At 42.4% G+C, this 15,688-nt stretch overlaps 1 protein-coding gene across 19 annotated transcripts in view; it reads left to right on the top strand.

Moving 5' to 3' along the window:
• Window positions 1–7,941: 7,941 nt before the first annotated feature.
• The window catches only part of ARHGAP8 (Rho GTPase activating protein 8), an 84,474-nt gene continuing 76,727 nt past the window's right edge, over window positions 7,942–15,688 (top strand). For 5 of the 19 annotated variants that reach the window (XM_083821086.1, XM_083821093.1, XM_083821088.1 and 2 more), the window contains exons 1-3: window positions 8,010–8,149; window positions 9,338–9,443; window positions 9,832–9,897. In XM_083821086.1, coding sequence (XP_083677212.1) covers window positions 9,440–9,443; window positions 9,832–9,897 — 70 coding nt within the window. In that variant the 5' untranslated portion in view covers window positions 8,010–8,149; window positions 9,338–9,439. The other 14 variants (XM_083821092.1, XM_083821091.1, XM_083821084.1 and 11 more) reach the window with 9 other exon arrangements.

Raw genomic sequence — 15,688 nt, 5'->3', positions numbered from 1 at the left:
CAGTTGTATGCTGGCTTTTTAAAATGTTTTCACTCTTGAAAGAAGCCTGATTGACAAAGAATATGAGCCATTGAATTATAACGCCCCAGATTTTACTAAGAACACTCTAAATATGCAAGTTTATGGGAGGGGAAACAATATTCTTACTCTTACTTAGGATGTGCTTGATAGACAGAAATAATTTTCTTGTCACTTGTTACAGAGAAGAATTATTAATTTTGCTTTGTCTGTAGAAAGGCAAAAGCCAGCAATCATATTACAAAGTAGGTTGCGTAAATTGGTTGACTTTCAGTGCTTCTCTCCCCATCACATCTTATGAAGAAGAAAAGATTTCTTAATGGTGCCAGGTTCCATTAGAACAGTAGCGCAACATAGTTTTAATTGACACATGCCATGTCTTAGGAAAATAACAGGCAAATTCCCTGACCATTCAATTACCATATAAATAAGAATACACATATCTCCCCTCATATCAGCATCTTGCTTTTTTGTTGTTGATGAAAATATGTTAATAGGTAAAAGCAGCTTTTCATTTGAATAATGACTTAATGCTTCTGTGAACTTCAGATGGTGGATTAAGCCCTTTCTTTAAAAGTTTGCAATTTCCCTATAGTTCACCAGCTGCTTTTGCTCATGGACAAAAAAAAAATGCAAACGGGAGACTTCAAACCTCAGCACCTGCTAGGGTGCTGCTGCGGTATATAAATCTGGTCAGGGGAATGAAGCATGCAAGTCTTCTGCTGTCTTTTATTCAGAAGACTATCATTGATGGGAGACATGAAAAAGACCAGTGATGCATGCTTTATGGTGTAGACCAATTTTCTTCTTTGTGCATAGCCAGGTGGAGCTCATCCTTTGCAGGTACATGCTTCAGATTTACAAGATCTCTGAGGAAACAAGCAACGCTACCCGCTTGACTTGGCCATAAGAGAGGCACCAGATTTGAGTCAAAATGAATTACATGTGGGGCCCAAAGTTCAAACAGGTATCGTTATTCAAGTTACCGTCCTATTAAGGAAGAAAAATAAAGGCAACACCATGCTCCCCCAACCTCATTTCTGAAATAATTTTATCTTGCACACTGACTGCTTAATAAGAGTTTTGAGCATGCTGGAGGAGAGAAAGTGCTTTGAGGCTGGACCCTGTATCAGTGCAGCATCCCAATCTGCAGCTAGATGCTGTGATATACAGTAGCATGGGGCTCTGCAAGTAGTGATTATCAGATGAAACTCACCGTTAAGATTGCACAGTTGTGAATCAGCTGTTAAAAATAAAGCTTCCAGTAGATGGAAGGCTCTTCTTTGTGCTTTCTCCTCATCTCTTCCCCCTACTCACTGAGACTAGGATCTGAAAGCCACTGTGCTCTGATTGTACCCCTGTGTCACTTGGGAAAGCACATTGCATTTGCAATTCACTCTGCAAGGACCATTTGATTTTCAAAAGGTGTACTTAACACATCTGTCTGAAAAATCCAATCTGTTAATTATTAGCTCCAAATGATATATAAGTTCACACTGAAAGCAGGAAAAGCATCGGGCTTTGCAGAACAGTGATTTGTTCCTCACAACTGAATTCCTCAAAGTGTCTATGTCTTTCTATCCTTCTGACTGTGGAATAAGAATCTATGTCCATTTGTCTCGCCAGAGAGGAAAATAATCCATGTTGTACTATGCACTTGGAATGGTGCAGATAAAGGAATGTGTAAATAGATACCTTTGCTTGTATTTGCTGCTGTAGCCTTTGTGTTTCTCTCCTAAGGCTTGTTACCGCAATAGTCCTGCTATAACAAAAGGACCTCTTTTCTTAGTTTAGCTGATGAAAGGGCTCTTTAACAGGACTGTCCTGGAAATGGAGTAAGATTCAGTTTACCCACCATCTTCATCAAATAGGAGAAAAAATAGTAGGGTTCAAGCAAGCACAACACTGATATATATATATAAAATATATATATAAATTCCAATTTAAGTTCTTTTTACATTCCTTTCGAATTTTTGTTCCACTGAGAGTACACTTCGATTCCTAATTTCATTTGGCCATTTTAAAAAGCAAAAGATGATACTCCATAATAGCCTACATAAAAGTTTCAGTATAATAGATAGAAGTCAACAGAAGCCATATGGAACATGAATAGGATCGCCTTGCTTTGTTGCCCATTAGCGTCTTGGTCTAGTTCCATATGGTGATTGAGCTCTGTTTACATAACTTTGATGATGTAGGCATCTATGTTATTGGAATTGTTAACCAATTAATAAAAATCTACTGCCATATGTGCTGATTCTAGTTTGCTGTTTTATTTGCATTGGAAACTGTTTTGGGAAGAACTCTTATCTAAATCCTGTTCTGATGATAATGTCCTTCTATACAGAGACTCATCCCACAGTTGCACATCTAATTTGTGCGAGATGAAACTCTTGATGAAAACTGATACAAAGCTTTTGGTAGAAATTCAGATCCAAGCTGTTCATGACTGTTGTGGTTTAACCCGGCTGGCAGCTAAACACCACACAGCCGTTCGCTCACCCTCCCCCCTCCCTCTCTGGGATGGGGGAGAGAAACGGGAAAGTGAAGCCGGTGAGTTGAGATAAAGACAGTTTATTAAGACAGGAATATAATAATAACAATAATAATAATAATAGTGATAATGATAATAGTATTAATAATAATAATGTGTAAGAAAACAAGTGATACACAATGCAATTGCTCACCACCCGCTGACCGATGCCCAGCCTATCCCCGAGCAGCCAGCCCCCCACCCCGGCCAGCCACCCCTATATATTGTTTAGCATGACGTCAGATGGTATGGAATACCCCTTTGGCCAGTTTGGGTCAGCTGTCCTGGGTCTGTCCCCTCCCAGCTCCTGCTGCACCCCCAGCCTGCTCGCTGGCAGGACAGAGCGAGAAGCCGAAAAGTCCTTGGCCTGGTGTAAACACTGCTCTGCAACAATTAAAACATCAGCATGTTATCAGCGCTCTTCTCACCCTAATCCAAAACATAGCACCCTACCAGCTACTATGAGGGAAAATTAACTCTGTCCTAACTGGAACCAGGACAATGACCTGACACAAACCAGCTCTTTATGGTCCATAACTTTGGGACAAATTCCGATTAATGAATGCATGTCAAAAAGCAAAGTGTAAGTCATCACCTAATGCATAATTTAGGAAGGTGTTAAATATGAGGTAGAAAGACTCATGAATAGGCTTCTGGACAAAAGCTGAAGAAATTGATAAAAAGAACTTGGTTCCAAGATTATTCATTAGTTGTTAAAAAACTTGGAAAGGGATTTAAATCTCTCTCTTTGGTTGAAGACCAGATCTTTTATGTCTTCACAAGGGACAGATTTTGTCATGTTTTCCCACTGAGAAGCGTGCAACTTTTTGAACACGTGGTACACACTGAGAGGTGGACCAATGTGCTTCTTACTGAATTCTTTGGTTGCAGAACATATCTCTCCGAAAAATCCATACCTATAATCTTTCTCATTCAATCCTCATTTATCTCTGCCCTCCAGGAATTACCAGCCCAGATCACCTCGGCTTCCATTTACATTATCTTCTAAAGCAACAAATATATTTGTACAGCAGTGCTCTAGCAGTACTTGTGGGTCATAAAGTACTACTCTTTCAGTTAATCTATGCATCATAATTAACTTGTTTCAAAAAAGCACGCACGCTATTTGCCAGAGTAAAAGCTTTTGCTGCTTAATGTGGTAACATTAACCCAGCAACAGAGGATTTGGCCCATATCAGCATTTATTTCCTTTAAAAGGGAGTGACTCTGAAAAGAGCCTGTGGATTCACTGGACTGCTATTACCATAGCACACTAACGGTAATTACTGTGGAATTTCCTGTTTGAGGAAATCCAACTGTGAGTTCATAAACATGTGTGAAAGGAAATGGAGAGGAAAAACAAAATTCAGATATTTCTTCAGTCACTTAAATCTTGCTTTCAAATCACAGCTTTCTTCATTCTGTTCTGTTCTGCAGCAATGGAAGGCTCTGCAAGCTGCATGAAGGGGGGGAGGTATTAAAGAAAAAAAAACAGTAAACAAGCAGTTCTTTTTTACTGACTTGTATATTATTCTTACTCTAAGTGGTACAACAGGAATTTCTTCTCGCGTTTTAAATTATGTTTTTGCTTTATTACCCATACCGTAGTACTTCACTGCCATTTTAGAAATTACAGATGCATTCAGAGAACACTGCTGAATACTGGATTTGTGTATATATGTTACATTCATTGTGGTAACTGATACAATATACATCATAATACATACCTAATAATAAGGGACACGGTAACCCATATTAAGTAATTTTTGTATTAGAAGGCTCTCATTTGCAACTTTTTTAAAGCAAAGTGTAACAATAGTGAATTACATTCCTTAAGTGAAACTGTATATAAATTACAGATTTATAGATGACAAATAACATATATTTTGTTCTTGTTCATATAAAATGAAAGGCTAGGATATACACACATTTGAGAGTCAGATTGGGTACACTCACCCATATCATATTCTCTTATTATGAAGAAAAAAGATTACATAACTTAATAAGCTTATCCTGGTAAGCATTAGCCTAGTAAACATGCCACAGCATTACTCGAAAACATGACTTTGCTTTTTTTGTTGATCTTTTCTCTGGTTCCCATAAAGTCAGCTTCCCTCAGTGCTGAAACATATCTTAGACACCCATGATGCAAACCTGTTGCATTTTGAGCTAAAAAACTGAGGCCATCTTTTACCAAGTAAAAACGGATAGCCTGATATTGCTACACTATTTTATCAGTCAAACTTGCTTTCTGTGTTGAAACTCTAGTCCATACTTAGCTTTATACTTAGTCTATACTTAGCTTTATACTTAGTCTATACTTAGCTTTCGATCCTAGCTATGATCCTAGAATATTGATCATCTACCCGTGCAGTTAAAACAACACCAGCGGTATACACCTTATGTGGGCATTCAGCCAACAGGAGATGATGAGCAGCTGAGTCAGCACCAAAGTTTTCCAGTGACAATGGATGACTTGCAGTCGTCACTGCTCTGATTTGAACTTTGCTGCTCAGGAGATCTGTTACTGGAAGTTCCCGCTCTTCAAAATTTCTAGATAACCTCTTCTCTACAAATTGAGCTTAAGGCGATAGACAGGTGTCCATCTAAAGTTCTTTCTAAACAACCTGTTTATTGAAACATGCAGAAAGACACAGAAGGGCTAAGGTACAATCAAGGAGAGTGTCATGCCCAGTGAAGGATGTAGAAGTACAGTAGACCAACCAAAAATTTGGACTTGCCGTCCTCCCCTCCCATTGGTACTACTGCTCTGAGGAATTAAATGTCAGTCTCAGCAAGGACCTCACCATAGTCATTACCATCTGGAAGAAGGCTGCCTGGAGACTCATATCGATTGGTAGCTGATTAAGAAAGTGTCAAAGTCCACAGAAAGAGATCTCTTTTAGACCAGACTAACATGAGCAAAATAGCTCTCATCTGTAGGACAAACTCTCACCCATGAACTTCACTTCTACATCTCATTTTGAGATGGCAGTTGTCTGCAATTGCACAAGCAAAATGATTTTGTTTTAAAATAATAAGGTTTATTCTAAATCCATTGAGTGGAAGTGTTAATAAAGAGAAAACTGGAAGCATTGTTCTTCAGGTTTTCTTTTGTGGTTGCAGACACAATATTAAAATAATAAAAATACAAATATAAAACAATGCATTTGAAACATGCAAGGCAATGTCAGAGCATTCAGGTTACATGCATAAAATCATGAAGGCATGATTGGAAGTAAATCTGGGAACTAGGCAATCTGAATGCACAATTTTTCAGAAGAAACCTTTGAGGCAGGCTTTGAAGTAAAAAAATACAACATTTGGCTTTTTCAGCCTGAGGAGTAAGTCCAAAATCAATCATAGGCCTGCTGTGCTTTAATTTCAGGTCAGACCTAGTGGCAACAGCAGCTCAGGAAAGACTCTGAAAAGTCCAGAGACTTCAGTGGGGATTTGGTGAGAAAATGGAGTGATCCAAGCAACTACAGGCTCTTTTAACTGACCTCATTAGTACACAAAGCTTTAAAATAAATGCTGAATGAAAACCTAATTAAAGATGTGGAGGTAAATGCAAAACTAGTTAAAATGCAGCAGGACTTCACCAAGAATAGAATATACCAGACTAAGCCAGTATCTTTCTCTGATAAATCATTTTTTCAAACAATGAAAATATGGTAGATCAAATCTACCTGGACTTCAATAAAACATTTGAGAGGATGCCATGTGAGAAAATATTAATTAAGATGGAGAGATGTGGATGAATGTAAGACATAAAAAGTAAGGATAATAGCGTGTGCTGAAGGGGAAACTCTGGATGGAAGGCGGTTACTAATGCAGTTCCATAGGGACTGATCTCAGAACTAATCTTAGTTAAAATTTTATTAGTGACCTTGGCACAAAAAACATGAGTGTGCTAATGAAATTTGCTGATGACATAAAGCTAAGACCTGCTGTTACAACAGAAAAGGACTGGAATACCCCATGGAAGGAATTGTATGAGTCTGTTGACTGGAGAAAGAAATGACATGCAATTTAATGGAAGAAATACAAAGTTGTGCACTTAGCAAAAATACTTATTAATTCTAATAAAGTAAGGAGGAGGCTTCTCCACACAGACAGAAGACAGAAGAGAAACTGCATCAGTCAGAGGCAGGAGGGAGTCCACAGTGAGCTGCTTTTTGTTTGGAAAAGATGGCACAAGGGACATGCAATGCAGCTAGAGCCGTACAGGCAGTTGTTCTGGTCAGAGCTGGCATCCCCTCTCTGACAGCAGCCAGCAGCAGAAGCCAGGAAAAAGGGGAATCCAGCAGTATTTTCCTGGAATTGTGGAAGCAGCCGGCAATTTGTGACTCAGTGATGTCTTTGTGCCTTTTTTCATGCCTTTTTTTTTTTTTTCACCTTCCACTGATTTATCTTAGCTTACTTCCTACTCCCTCACCCTCTTGTTGGCAATGACTGTTTCCCAGCATCAGTCTGAAGGAGCAGTTAGAAAATGGCATAATCCAGGTGAAACTGTAGGACAGATCAACCTAGAGTATTTAATTAGGATGCTGACGGTACTTTGTACCCTATCCTACCTGCTTTGGGACTACATCCACTTGGGTAGCCTAGAGGAGTTACTGGTGTCATACACTTAGGAAAAAAAGCTATGTGAAAATGATGAACGTCAGTCTTTTGTATACAAACTGGAAAATTCCTCTGGGCAGATGTCTCCTGTTTATTCTCCAGACAGATGGAGCACTGCCACTGCACACTCACAGCGCAGAGCCCCTCGGCACATGCAGGCCTTGCAGCGAGGGGCTGCATTTTTGACTTTTCCTCCGCAGATCGCTGGAGTGAATCACACAGGGCCGATCCCCCCTGAGCTCTCTGTCAATATGTTCACTGCTCCCTGCAGTACTCAGATGGTGCTGCTCAAATACTTGATAACTGATCTCCCCCCCCCCCCAATAATAAAGAGGCAGTAAAATGTGATTAATTTCCATATCTTCCTTCTGCATATGGTTTTATTTTCCTTCTCCCCTCTGGAAATCCGACTAACTCGGATACCGACTACTCTGATACTCGGTTACCCCCAGACCCATGAGCACGCAGTAGGGACGCTGAGGGACCCTGGGGTCACAGCAAGCCCAGCCACAGCTCCTGCTGCCTCCAGCAACCCTCAGCAGGAACAGAAACCGAAAGGCCCCGGGGCTTTGCCATGCCTCTCAGAGCCCCAAGCCGAGCCCTAGGGGCAACCCCTCTCTCTCTCTCTCCCCGCCTCCGCCTCCTCCTCCCCCTCTCTCTCTCCCCCTCCCCCCCTCCCCTCTCTCCCCCCCTCCCCTCTCTCTCCCCCCCCCCCACCTCCACCCTTCCCTTCCCTCTCCCCCCCCCTTCCCTCTCCCCCCCCCTTCCCCCTCCCTCCTTCCCTCCCCTCTTCCCTCTCCCTTGCTCCGTCTCTCTCGATGGCGGACGGCCCCGCGCTTCCTCCCGGCGGCCGGAGGCGTCCTGCCCTCGGCCTTCGCCCCTCCTCCGGCCGCCCACAGGTGAGACCAGCCCCGGGACCTGCTGCTGGCCGGGAGAAGCACCTGTGGTTTCCGCCCGCCGTACCCCCGCCAGGTACGTAAGACTGGCCCGGCCCCGCCGCCCGCCACTACCTGGGGGCACCGGGAGGGAGCGGCCCCCGTCCGGTTCCTGCCCCGCGGGGGTTTCCCTGCGGCCCCAGCGGTTGCCTGCCGGAGAAGGGAGGGAGAAAGTGGTTGGGGCTGACCAGGGCGGAGGAAGGAAGGAAGGAAGGATAGGGTTCGCTTTCCATCAGCCTCTGCGGTGGTGCTGGCCTTTGGGCGAGAGGTGCCTCGTCAGAAGGTACAGCGACCCGCTGGTCGGGCTGGGGTCCTCTGCCAGCCTTTCTTCCTAGTGTGTATATGCTAGGGAGGCAGCCCTGCTGTCCACCTGTGGAGTATTTCGTGTGCCCCATGAGGGCACGCAAGAGGTTTTTGTGTGGGGCAAGATGTCTGTTCAGAAGCTAAAGAAGCTTTTGGCTTCCACTTATGACCAACTGGGAGCATGAACATGCCCGTTCTGTGGGATGCGTCCAGTTTTACAATATCCCATAATGATAGGATTCAAAGGTCATAATGATGGATGGGGTCAGCAGTCACGGGCTTTATATGAGGCTGTTGGCTTACACCCGTGCTTGCTCCTCAGTCACAGAACTGAGCCTTGCAGCTGTTTACACAGGGATGTGACTCAGCCCAGGAAGATTTTCTATGTTCGTGCAGTGTCATTTTTGCGGTTCAATGGTATGTGGGTAAATTTGTGCTCTTACGGTCATGCCCCCTGGCTTCATGGAAGGACCAAAAGCTTCTGCATGGAAGAGCTGTTGCAGAATTGGAGCTCATGTTTGGATATAAAATCTCACAAGACACAGGGTAAGCAGGGGTAAAGATTATACTAAACATCATGTGGTTGTCTGGACATGACAAACTGTAGGTGTAGAGATTTAACACTGTAACTAGAAGCCATAAAATCTCATAAAGAATGTCTCTAGCTATGTACTCATATGTTGTTCTTTTAGGGCTTTCTTTCCTCCTCTGTGTTACCAGTCCTTTGAAAAATGAATTCCTCTTCATTGCTACTGTAATATATATTTATTATTAATTTGATTTTTCAGCACTCTTTTTGTATATGTTGCATCTGGCTTTTCTGTGAAACATGAAGGGGGCTGAATTCATGTTGTACATGAATATTTCATTCTGACCTTTCCAGATGTCTGAGCAATGATCCTGTGACCTTGTTATTTTGCAGCAAGTTTTCCTGGTAGGAGGCAGAGCAGGGTTTAGTTGAGACGGTTTTAACCTCAGGTGGGCCGTGGTAGCCCAGGAGAGAGAGCATTCTGGAACTGGTCCCATGGGTGAGTTGCCATCAGCATTCCTGCAATTCCTTCCTACCTGCCTCCCTTGGAAATGCACCCTGGTAGAAGTTGTCCGCCAAGAGGCTGAAAACCTCCAACAGTGGCAAAAGAGTTTAAGCCCTTCTTCACGTGCTTGCACTGCAACTAAACAGCTTGTCTCAATCTGAGGGAGAAGCCCCTTTCCAAGCAGATACCTTTCCCCTTCCCTCAAATGTGACCGGGTGCACAGCCAGGAGCCCCCTGTCCTATGTGTTGTAATGATGGCCTTGCTGGGATGTTGGCATTTTTTTCTTTTTAACACAGATGAGCTTTTTGCCTGTTACTTTTGCCTGTCCCTGCGCTGAATGATCACTAAACTGCTTTTTGTCTGGTCTTTCCCCTTTGCAAGTCCAGTCTAGGTGGCTGGGTACAGGAGTGAAGGCTCCTTCTGGAGCAGCAGCCAGGGCCTTTGAAGGTAAGGGCCTCACTACTTCTGAGAAGGAGTGACCTCTGCTTTTGTGAGGTGTTCTAGGATCTGTGTGTGATTTTGCTGCAGGCTTGTTATTGACCTTTGACATGTTGTATAAAAGAGCATGCCATTTTAGCCTCAGATTTAGCAGTTAGCTGAAGAGGATTTTGAATGCATCTAAGAAAGACTACAATGATTCTGTGACAAAATAACTTTATTTTAAAAGTTGCTTTTACACAAATAAGTTGCTATTTCAGTGGCTTCAGACAAAAATACGCAGTCATACTAAGTGGAACTAACTTTATTATGTGAAATGACGGTGACTTCCTTGTGTTGGTTTCATCACGTTAGAGCAGGAATTCAAAAAGTAAATAACCATGGTGAGATGTAAACTGTATTTTTAAAGGTCTTCTGGTTTGAATAGATGCTTAATAGTAGTACAGCTGGGGAAATGCATAAACAGTATTTTTATACTTATTAAATTTTAAGCTTTTCTGTAAGAATATGGATAGAGCCATGAAATCATTCTTTAACTCAGCTGGATGAGTATTCTGTATGTTTATGTGGGTATCAGTCTTAAATTAATGCTTTTTTTTTTTTTAAGGGAAATTGTTCAGAGTCAAAACTGACCTTGGTGTAAAGTGTTTGTGTGTAGAATAGCTGTAGGTGTTTATGCTGTGCTGACTGGATTGGTTTAAGTTTGAAATTCAGCTATAATTGAACAGTCATTATTTAATAGCCGTTGTTATTGAAATTAGAAATCCAATTTTATTTAAAATTGATTTTTGATTAAAATTATCAATGCTTCATATTTTTGTGGCATTTAACAGACCATTATAACTCTAAGATAAGATTGTCGCCCTCCAGACCATACAAGTGATTATCCAAAATGTTGCTATGGCTACAGATGTAGCTCTGAGAGGTGGAAATGAGGGAGTTTGGGTGGCCTGCTGCTCACTGTGTTCAAAGTTGGGCTTTCAGATTTGTTGCCAGCCTCCGCACTTTTCAAGAAAGACAAGGAAGAAGACCCTAGCAATTACAGGCCTGTCAGTCTCACGTCAGTGCCTGGTAAAATTATGGAGAGGATGATCCTTGAAGTTATTGAAGTGTACCTGGGGGACAATGTAGTCATTGGTCCCAGCCAACATGGGTTCATGAGGAGTAGGTCCTGTTTAACAAATTTGATTTCCTTTTATGATAAGATCACCCATCTAGTCGACCAAGGGAAACCAGCTGATGTGATCTTTTTGGACTTCAGCAAAGCTTTTGACATGGTTTCCCATAGGATTCTACTGGACAAAATGTCCAGCATACAGTTAAACAAAAACATTGTGCGATGGGTGAGCAATTGGCTGACGGGCAGGGCTCAAAGGGTTGTAGTAAATGGGGCCACATCAGGATGGTGGATGGTCACTAGTGGGGTCCCCCAAGGCTCCATTTTAGGGCCAGTCCTCTTCAATGTTTTTATAAATGATTTGGATGTAGGACTAGAAGGAGTTTTGAGCAAATTTGCTGATGACGCTGAACTTGGAGGAGTTGTGGACTCTGTTGAGGGTGGAAAGGCCTTGCAGAGAGATCTGGACAGATTGGAGAGCTGGGCGATCACCAGCCGCATGAAGTTTAACAAGAGCAAGTGCCGGGTCCTGCACCTGGGACAGGGCAACCCTGGCTATATGTACAGACTGGGTGACGAGACGCTGGAGAGCAGCCCCGCAGAGAGGGATCTGGGGGTTGTGGTTGACAGCAAGTTGAATATGAGCCAGCAGTGTGCCCTGGCAGCCAGGAGGGCCAGCCGTATCCTGGGGTGCATCAAGCATGGCATCGCTAGTCGGTTGAGGGAAGGGATTGTCCTGCTCTACTCTGCTCTGGTGCGGCCTCACCTCAAGTACTGTGTGCAGTTCTGGGCATCATAGTACAAAAAGAGCATTGAACTGTTGGAGAGTGTCCAGAGGAGGGCTATGAAGATGGTGAAGCGCCTAGAGGGGAAGACGCATGAGGAGCAGCTGAGGTCACTAGGCCTGTTCAGCCTGGAGAAGAGGAGGCTGAGGGGAAAGCTCATTGTGGTCTATAGCTTCCTCACAAGGGGGAGTGGAGGGGCAGGCGCCAATCTATTCTCCATTATCACCAGTGACAGGACCTGCGGGAATGGTGTCAAGCTGAGGCAGGGGAGGTTTAGGCTAGTCATCAGGAAGAGGCTCATCACTGAGGGGGTGGTGGCACACTGGAACAGGCTCCCCAGGGAAGTAGTCATGGCACCAAGCCTGTTGGAGTTTAAGTGTTTTAACTGTGCACTTAGTCACATGGTCCAAAGTTTTGGGCAGACCCGTGTGATGCCAGGAGTTGGACTCAATGATCCTTATGAGTCCCTTCCAACTCAGAATATTCTGTAATTCTATGAAATGATACAGGTGTTATCATGGGAACCACATCTGACTGGCCTGTGAGTCAGGCAAGTTGCACAGGTTGGGCACCCTTTGCTTTCAAAGGAAAGAAGAAATGACTTGTATTTGACAGCTTTTCTGCACATTGCCTGACTTCACTGGTCCAGCTGCACTACAAAAAAGAAGCAGATATTTGCATGTCCAGGAGTGAAAATTGCAGATAGGATTTATATTAAAAAAAACAAAACACATTTTTCATGAAGAAACAGGCTGTGTGGACAGTATCAAAATTTTAATGGAAAAACAAATACAGCAAAAAATAATTTGGAAAATGTAAACACTGTTTATTTTTTTAAAGAAAAAAAAAGAAAATAGTACTATCACTCACATATTCTAAGGAAAAGTCTGAGTCAGCAATATCTAACCAAAAGGCAGTGAAAGATGGCGATTAGCCTGGGCTGCAGGCACACTGCTGGCTCATGCCAAGCTTTTGGTCCACCAGAACCCTCAAGTCCTTCTCTGCAGGTCTGCTCTCAATGAGTTCTTCTCCCAGTCTGTGCTCATGTCTGGGATTGCCCTGACCCAGGTGCAGCACCTTGCACTTGGCCTTGCTGAACCTCCTTAGGCTTACATGGACCCACTTCTCGAGCATGCCCAGGTCCCTTTGGATGGCATCCCTTCCTTCTCTTGTATTGACCACACCACTCAGCTTGGTGTCACCTGCAAACTTGCTGAGAGTGCACCTGATCCCACTGTCTATGTCATGGATAAAGGTATTTGTTACTGGTCCCAAGACAGACCCCTGAGGGACACCGCTCATCACCGGCCTCCACATGGTTGTAGAGCCACTGTCCACCACTCTCTGGGTGTGACCTTATAGCCAATTACTTGCCCACTGAATGGCCCACCTTTCACATCCATCTCTCTGCAACCTGGAGATCAGGATGTCATGTGAGCTCATGTGAAAGGCCTTACAAATCTGTCAGTCAAGGGAAGTAAGCTAGGATCAGCTCTCCTGAGGGAACCACTCTCTTCGTTTTTCTTATATGTTGTCTCTTGGCAAACTTTTAGGTAGTCTTAAAATCATCTAAGAGAAAAGTTTGCTTTGAAAACTTACAAAGTATCCCATTGGAAATTGTTGGCAGAGGCAAAAATAGCTTCTGGATCTTTGATATTAGCTCCGAGATCATCCATTTTCCTCTTCCATGTGTGCAAGCTTTGCTTGTATGAGTATGTTAATGGGAAGACAATCATCTTTTTGGCAGAAGTGAATGATGGTTCTTCAGTGCCCCTGGATCTTGTTCTCCTATGCAGAAGCTGGAGCAGGAATTACATGGAAAGAAAAAATTCTCTTCTGAGCCTGTAATTAAAAATGTGTCTTTACACATGCAAAGGGACCTAAGATGACATTTTTGAGGCAAACTCATCTGTGGTGTTCCTAAAGGCTTGAATAGTACGCTTAGGAAGAGTATTGATGTTGTAACACACTCTGTGATTTTGTATCCGTATATAGACTTTGAATTTAAATAAACAAAAACCATGGTAATTCTGTTGTAGGACATCTTATTGACAGCAGTGTCTATCATCATCAAGGCTGAATCTCAAGATTGACTGTACAGCCTTCGGTGTGTTGATGTGATGGAATAACTGATAGCAATTGTAGGTTGCTATTTCTGCGTCCAAGCAGTGTAAGAGGATGTAACAGCCAATGTGCTGATAGGAGGAAAAAGAAAAAGGTGAGATGGAGCAATCTTGGGTTTCATTTCAAGCTACATTAATGGGCACAGATTTTCTGCCTATTATCCCCAGTTGGGACTCATTCAACTTCTCTCCTACCTCATCTCTTCTCTCTTATTTGTTCAAGTCCCATTTCTTTCACTTATCCTTCTCAGTAATCCTTCCTGAATATCAATCTTATTCACATGCTTCTTCTGAGGTTGGAAAATTTCAGTCCACAAAGTTGTGAAGAACTGAAAACAGGGTCTCAGACTTGGAAGTCTGAGGTAACCTTAATGATAGCAACTAGGCTATGATACCAATCCTGTCTGTAATAAAGAAAATCAACAGCAATGTAGCTTCATTGCCCTTCAGTGATGTCTGCCTAAAAGGCTATTTGAGTTTTGCATTCTGAAGATATCTTTTATACTTTATGTTAATATATTCTAGGAATATTTCTTTTAACTGTAAATTCTTAGCCTGACATTTTATATATGCTGTGCAGTGCATATATTTCACTAGGCTTTTCAGACTTTGAAATTGAGCTTGCTGGAGACTTTGGGCTTCCTTCTCTACATGGCTGCTGCAACCATCAAGGAATGTACTGCCTTTGTCATGATGTTCCAGGGCTGTGCTTGTAAGGTGAATATTAGAGCTGCAAGAAGATCATTCACCAGGAATTCCTTGTAGGGGATAGTTGGTTTCTGTTTTCACCACAGCTTTCAAAAACACGATGATCCTGAAGGTCTTTTCCAATTGAAATGATTCTGTCATTCTCAGGTATTTATGTGCCCATGTGGTAGCCCTTGGAGGGGTTCGCTGGCCACTGATGGGCTCTCACAGATGGGCATGTGGAACTTGGGCTAGGTGTAAAAAGAGATGTACAGGAAAATGATACGAGGTCATTTACAGAAAAGTGGTCTGTTTTTCCTCTCTCTTTTTCTCCAGTGAATAATCTCAGTAAATATCCAAATCTTGTTGGTGTTCTTTTGATAATAAATGACCTACACTATTTCTGTTTTGTCTGATGTTGCTGTCTTAAATCTCTGCTGCTTTATACAACACATTCTGAATGTAAGGCTACTGAGTCAATTTTTACGTATAAGAAGGCATCGAATAATTAGGGAAGAATGCATAACCAATAATAGAAATTGGAAAGATTGAGATGTTTCCCATCACATAGTTTCCACATCTATCTTTTGTCTTATCATTCTGTATTTTAATTTGCCATGCAAGGCAGAGAAAAGCACAAAAATGATTATTTTGTTTACTATATACATGGCCTTTAATATGTTCACTCATACTATGCATTAAAATGAATAAAAACAATGAAAAAAGTTTAATGGTCTTTTTTCTCAGAATCTCAGTCTTCTCTTCTGGTAAATGTTGCTAACAAAAGTCAGTAGCGTCATTGGAAGTTCCACTTTTGGAAGCTGCCCCAATCTCTAGAAGATACCTGCTTGAGTCTGGGGCTGAAATTCAAAGATTTGGCATGTTCCTTATAAAGCTGGCTTTAAACAAAGCCTTTACAACGTAGGCTGATTTCTGTAGCTTCAGAGAATAGCAAAGCTCACAGCAACTCATCTATGTCTAGCTTTAGTATGCGGTAATCTGGACACCATGGTAGCTTCAGCTCTAAATCTCAGTTCAATATAACTATGAACATTTGCATAGATATGGTGCTTATTTACAACTATTGG

Source organism: Anser anser, assembly GCF_964211835.1.
Source record: "Anser anser genome assembly, chromosome: 1".
NCBI lineage: Eukaryota > Metazoa > Chordata > Aves > Anseriformes > Anatidae > Anser > Anser anser.
This window is presented reverse-complemented; position numbering and strand designations above follow the sequence as displayed.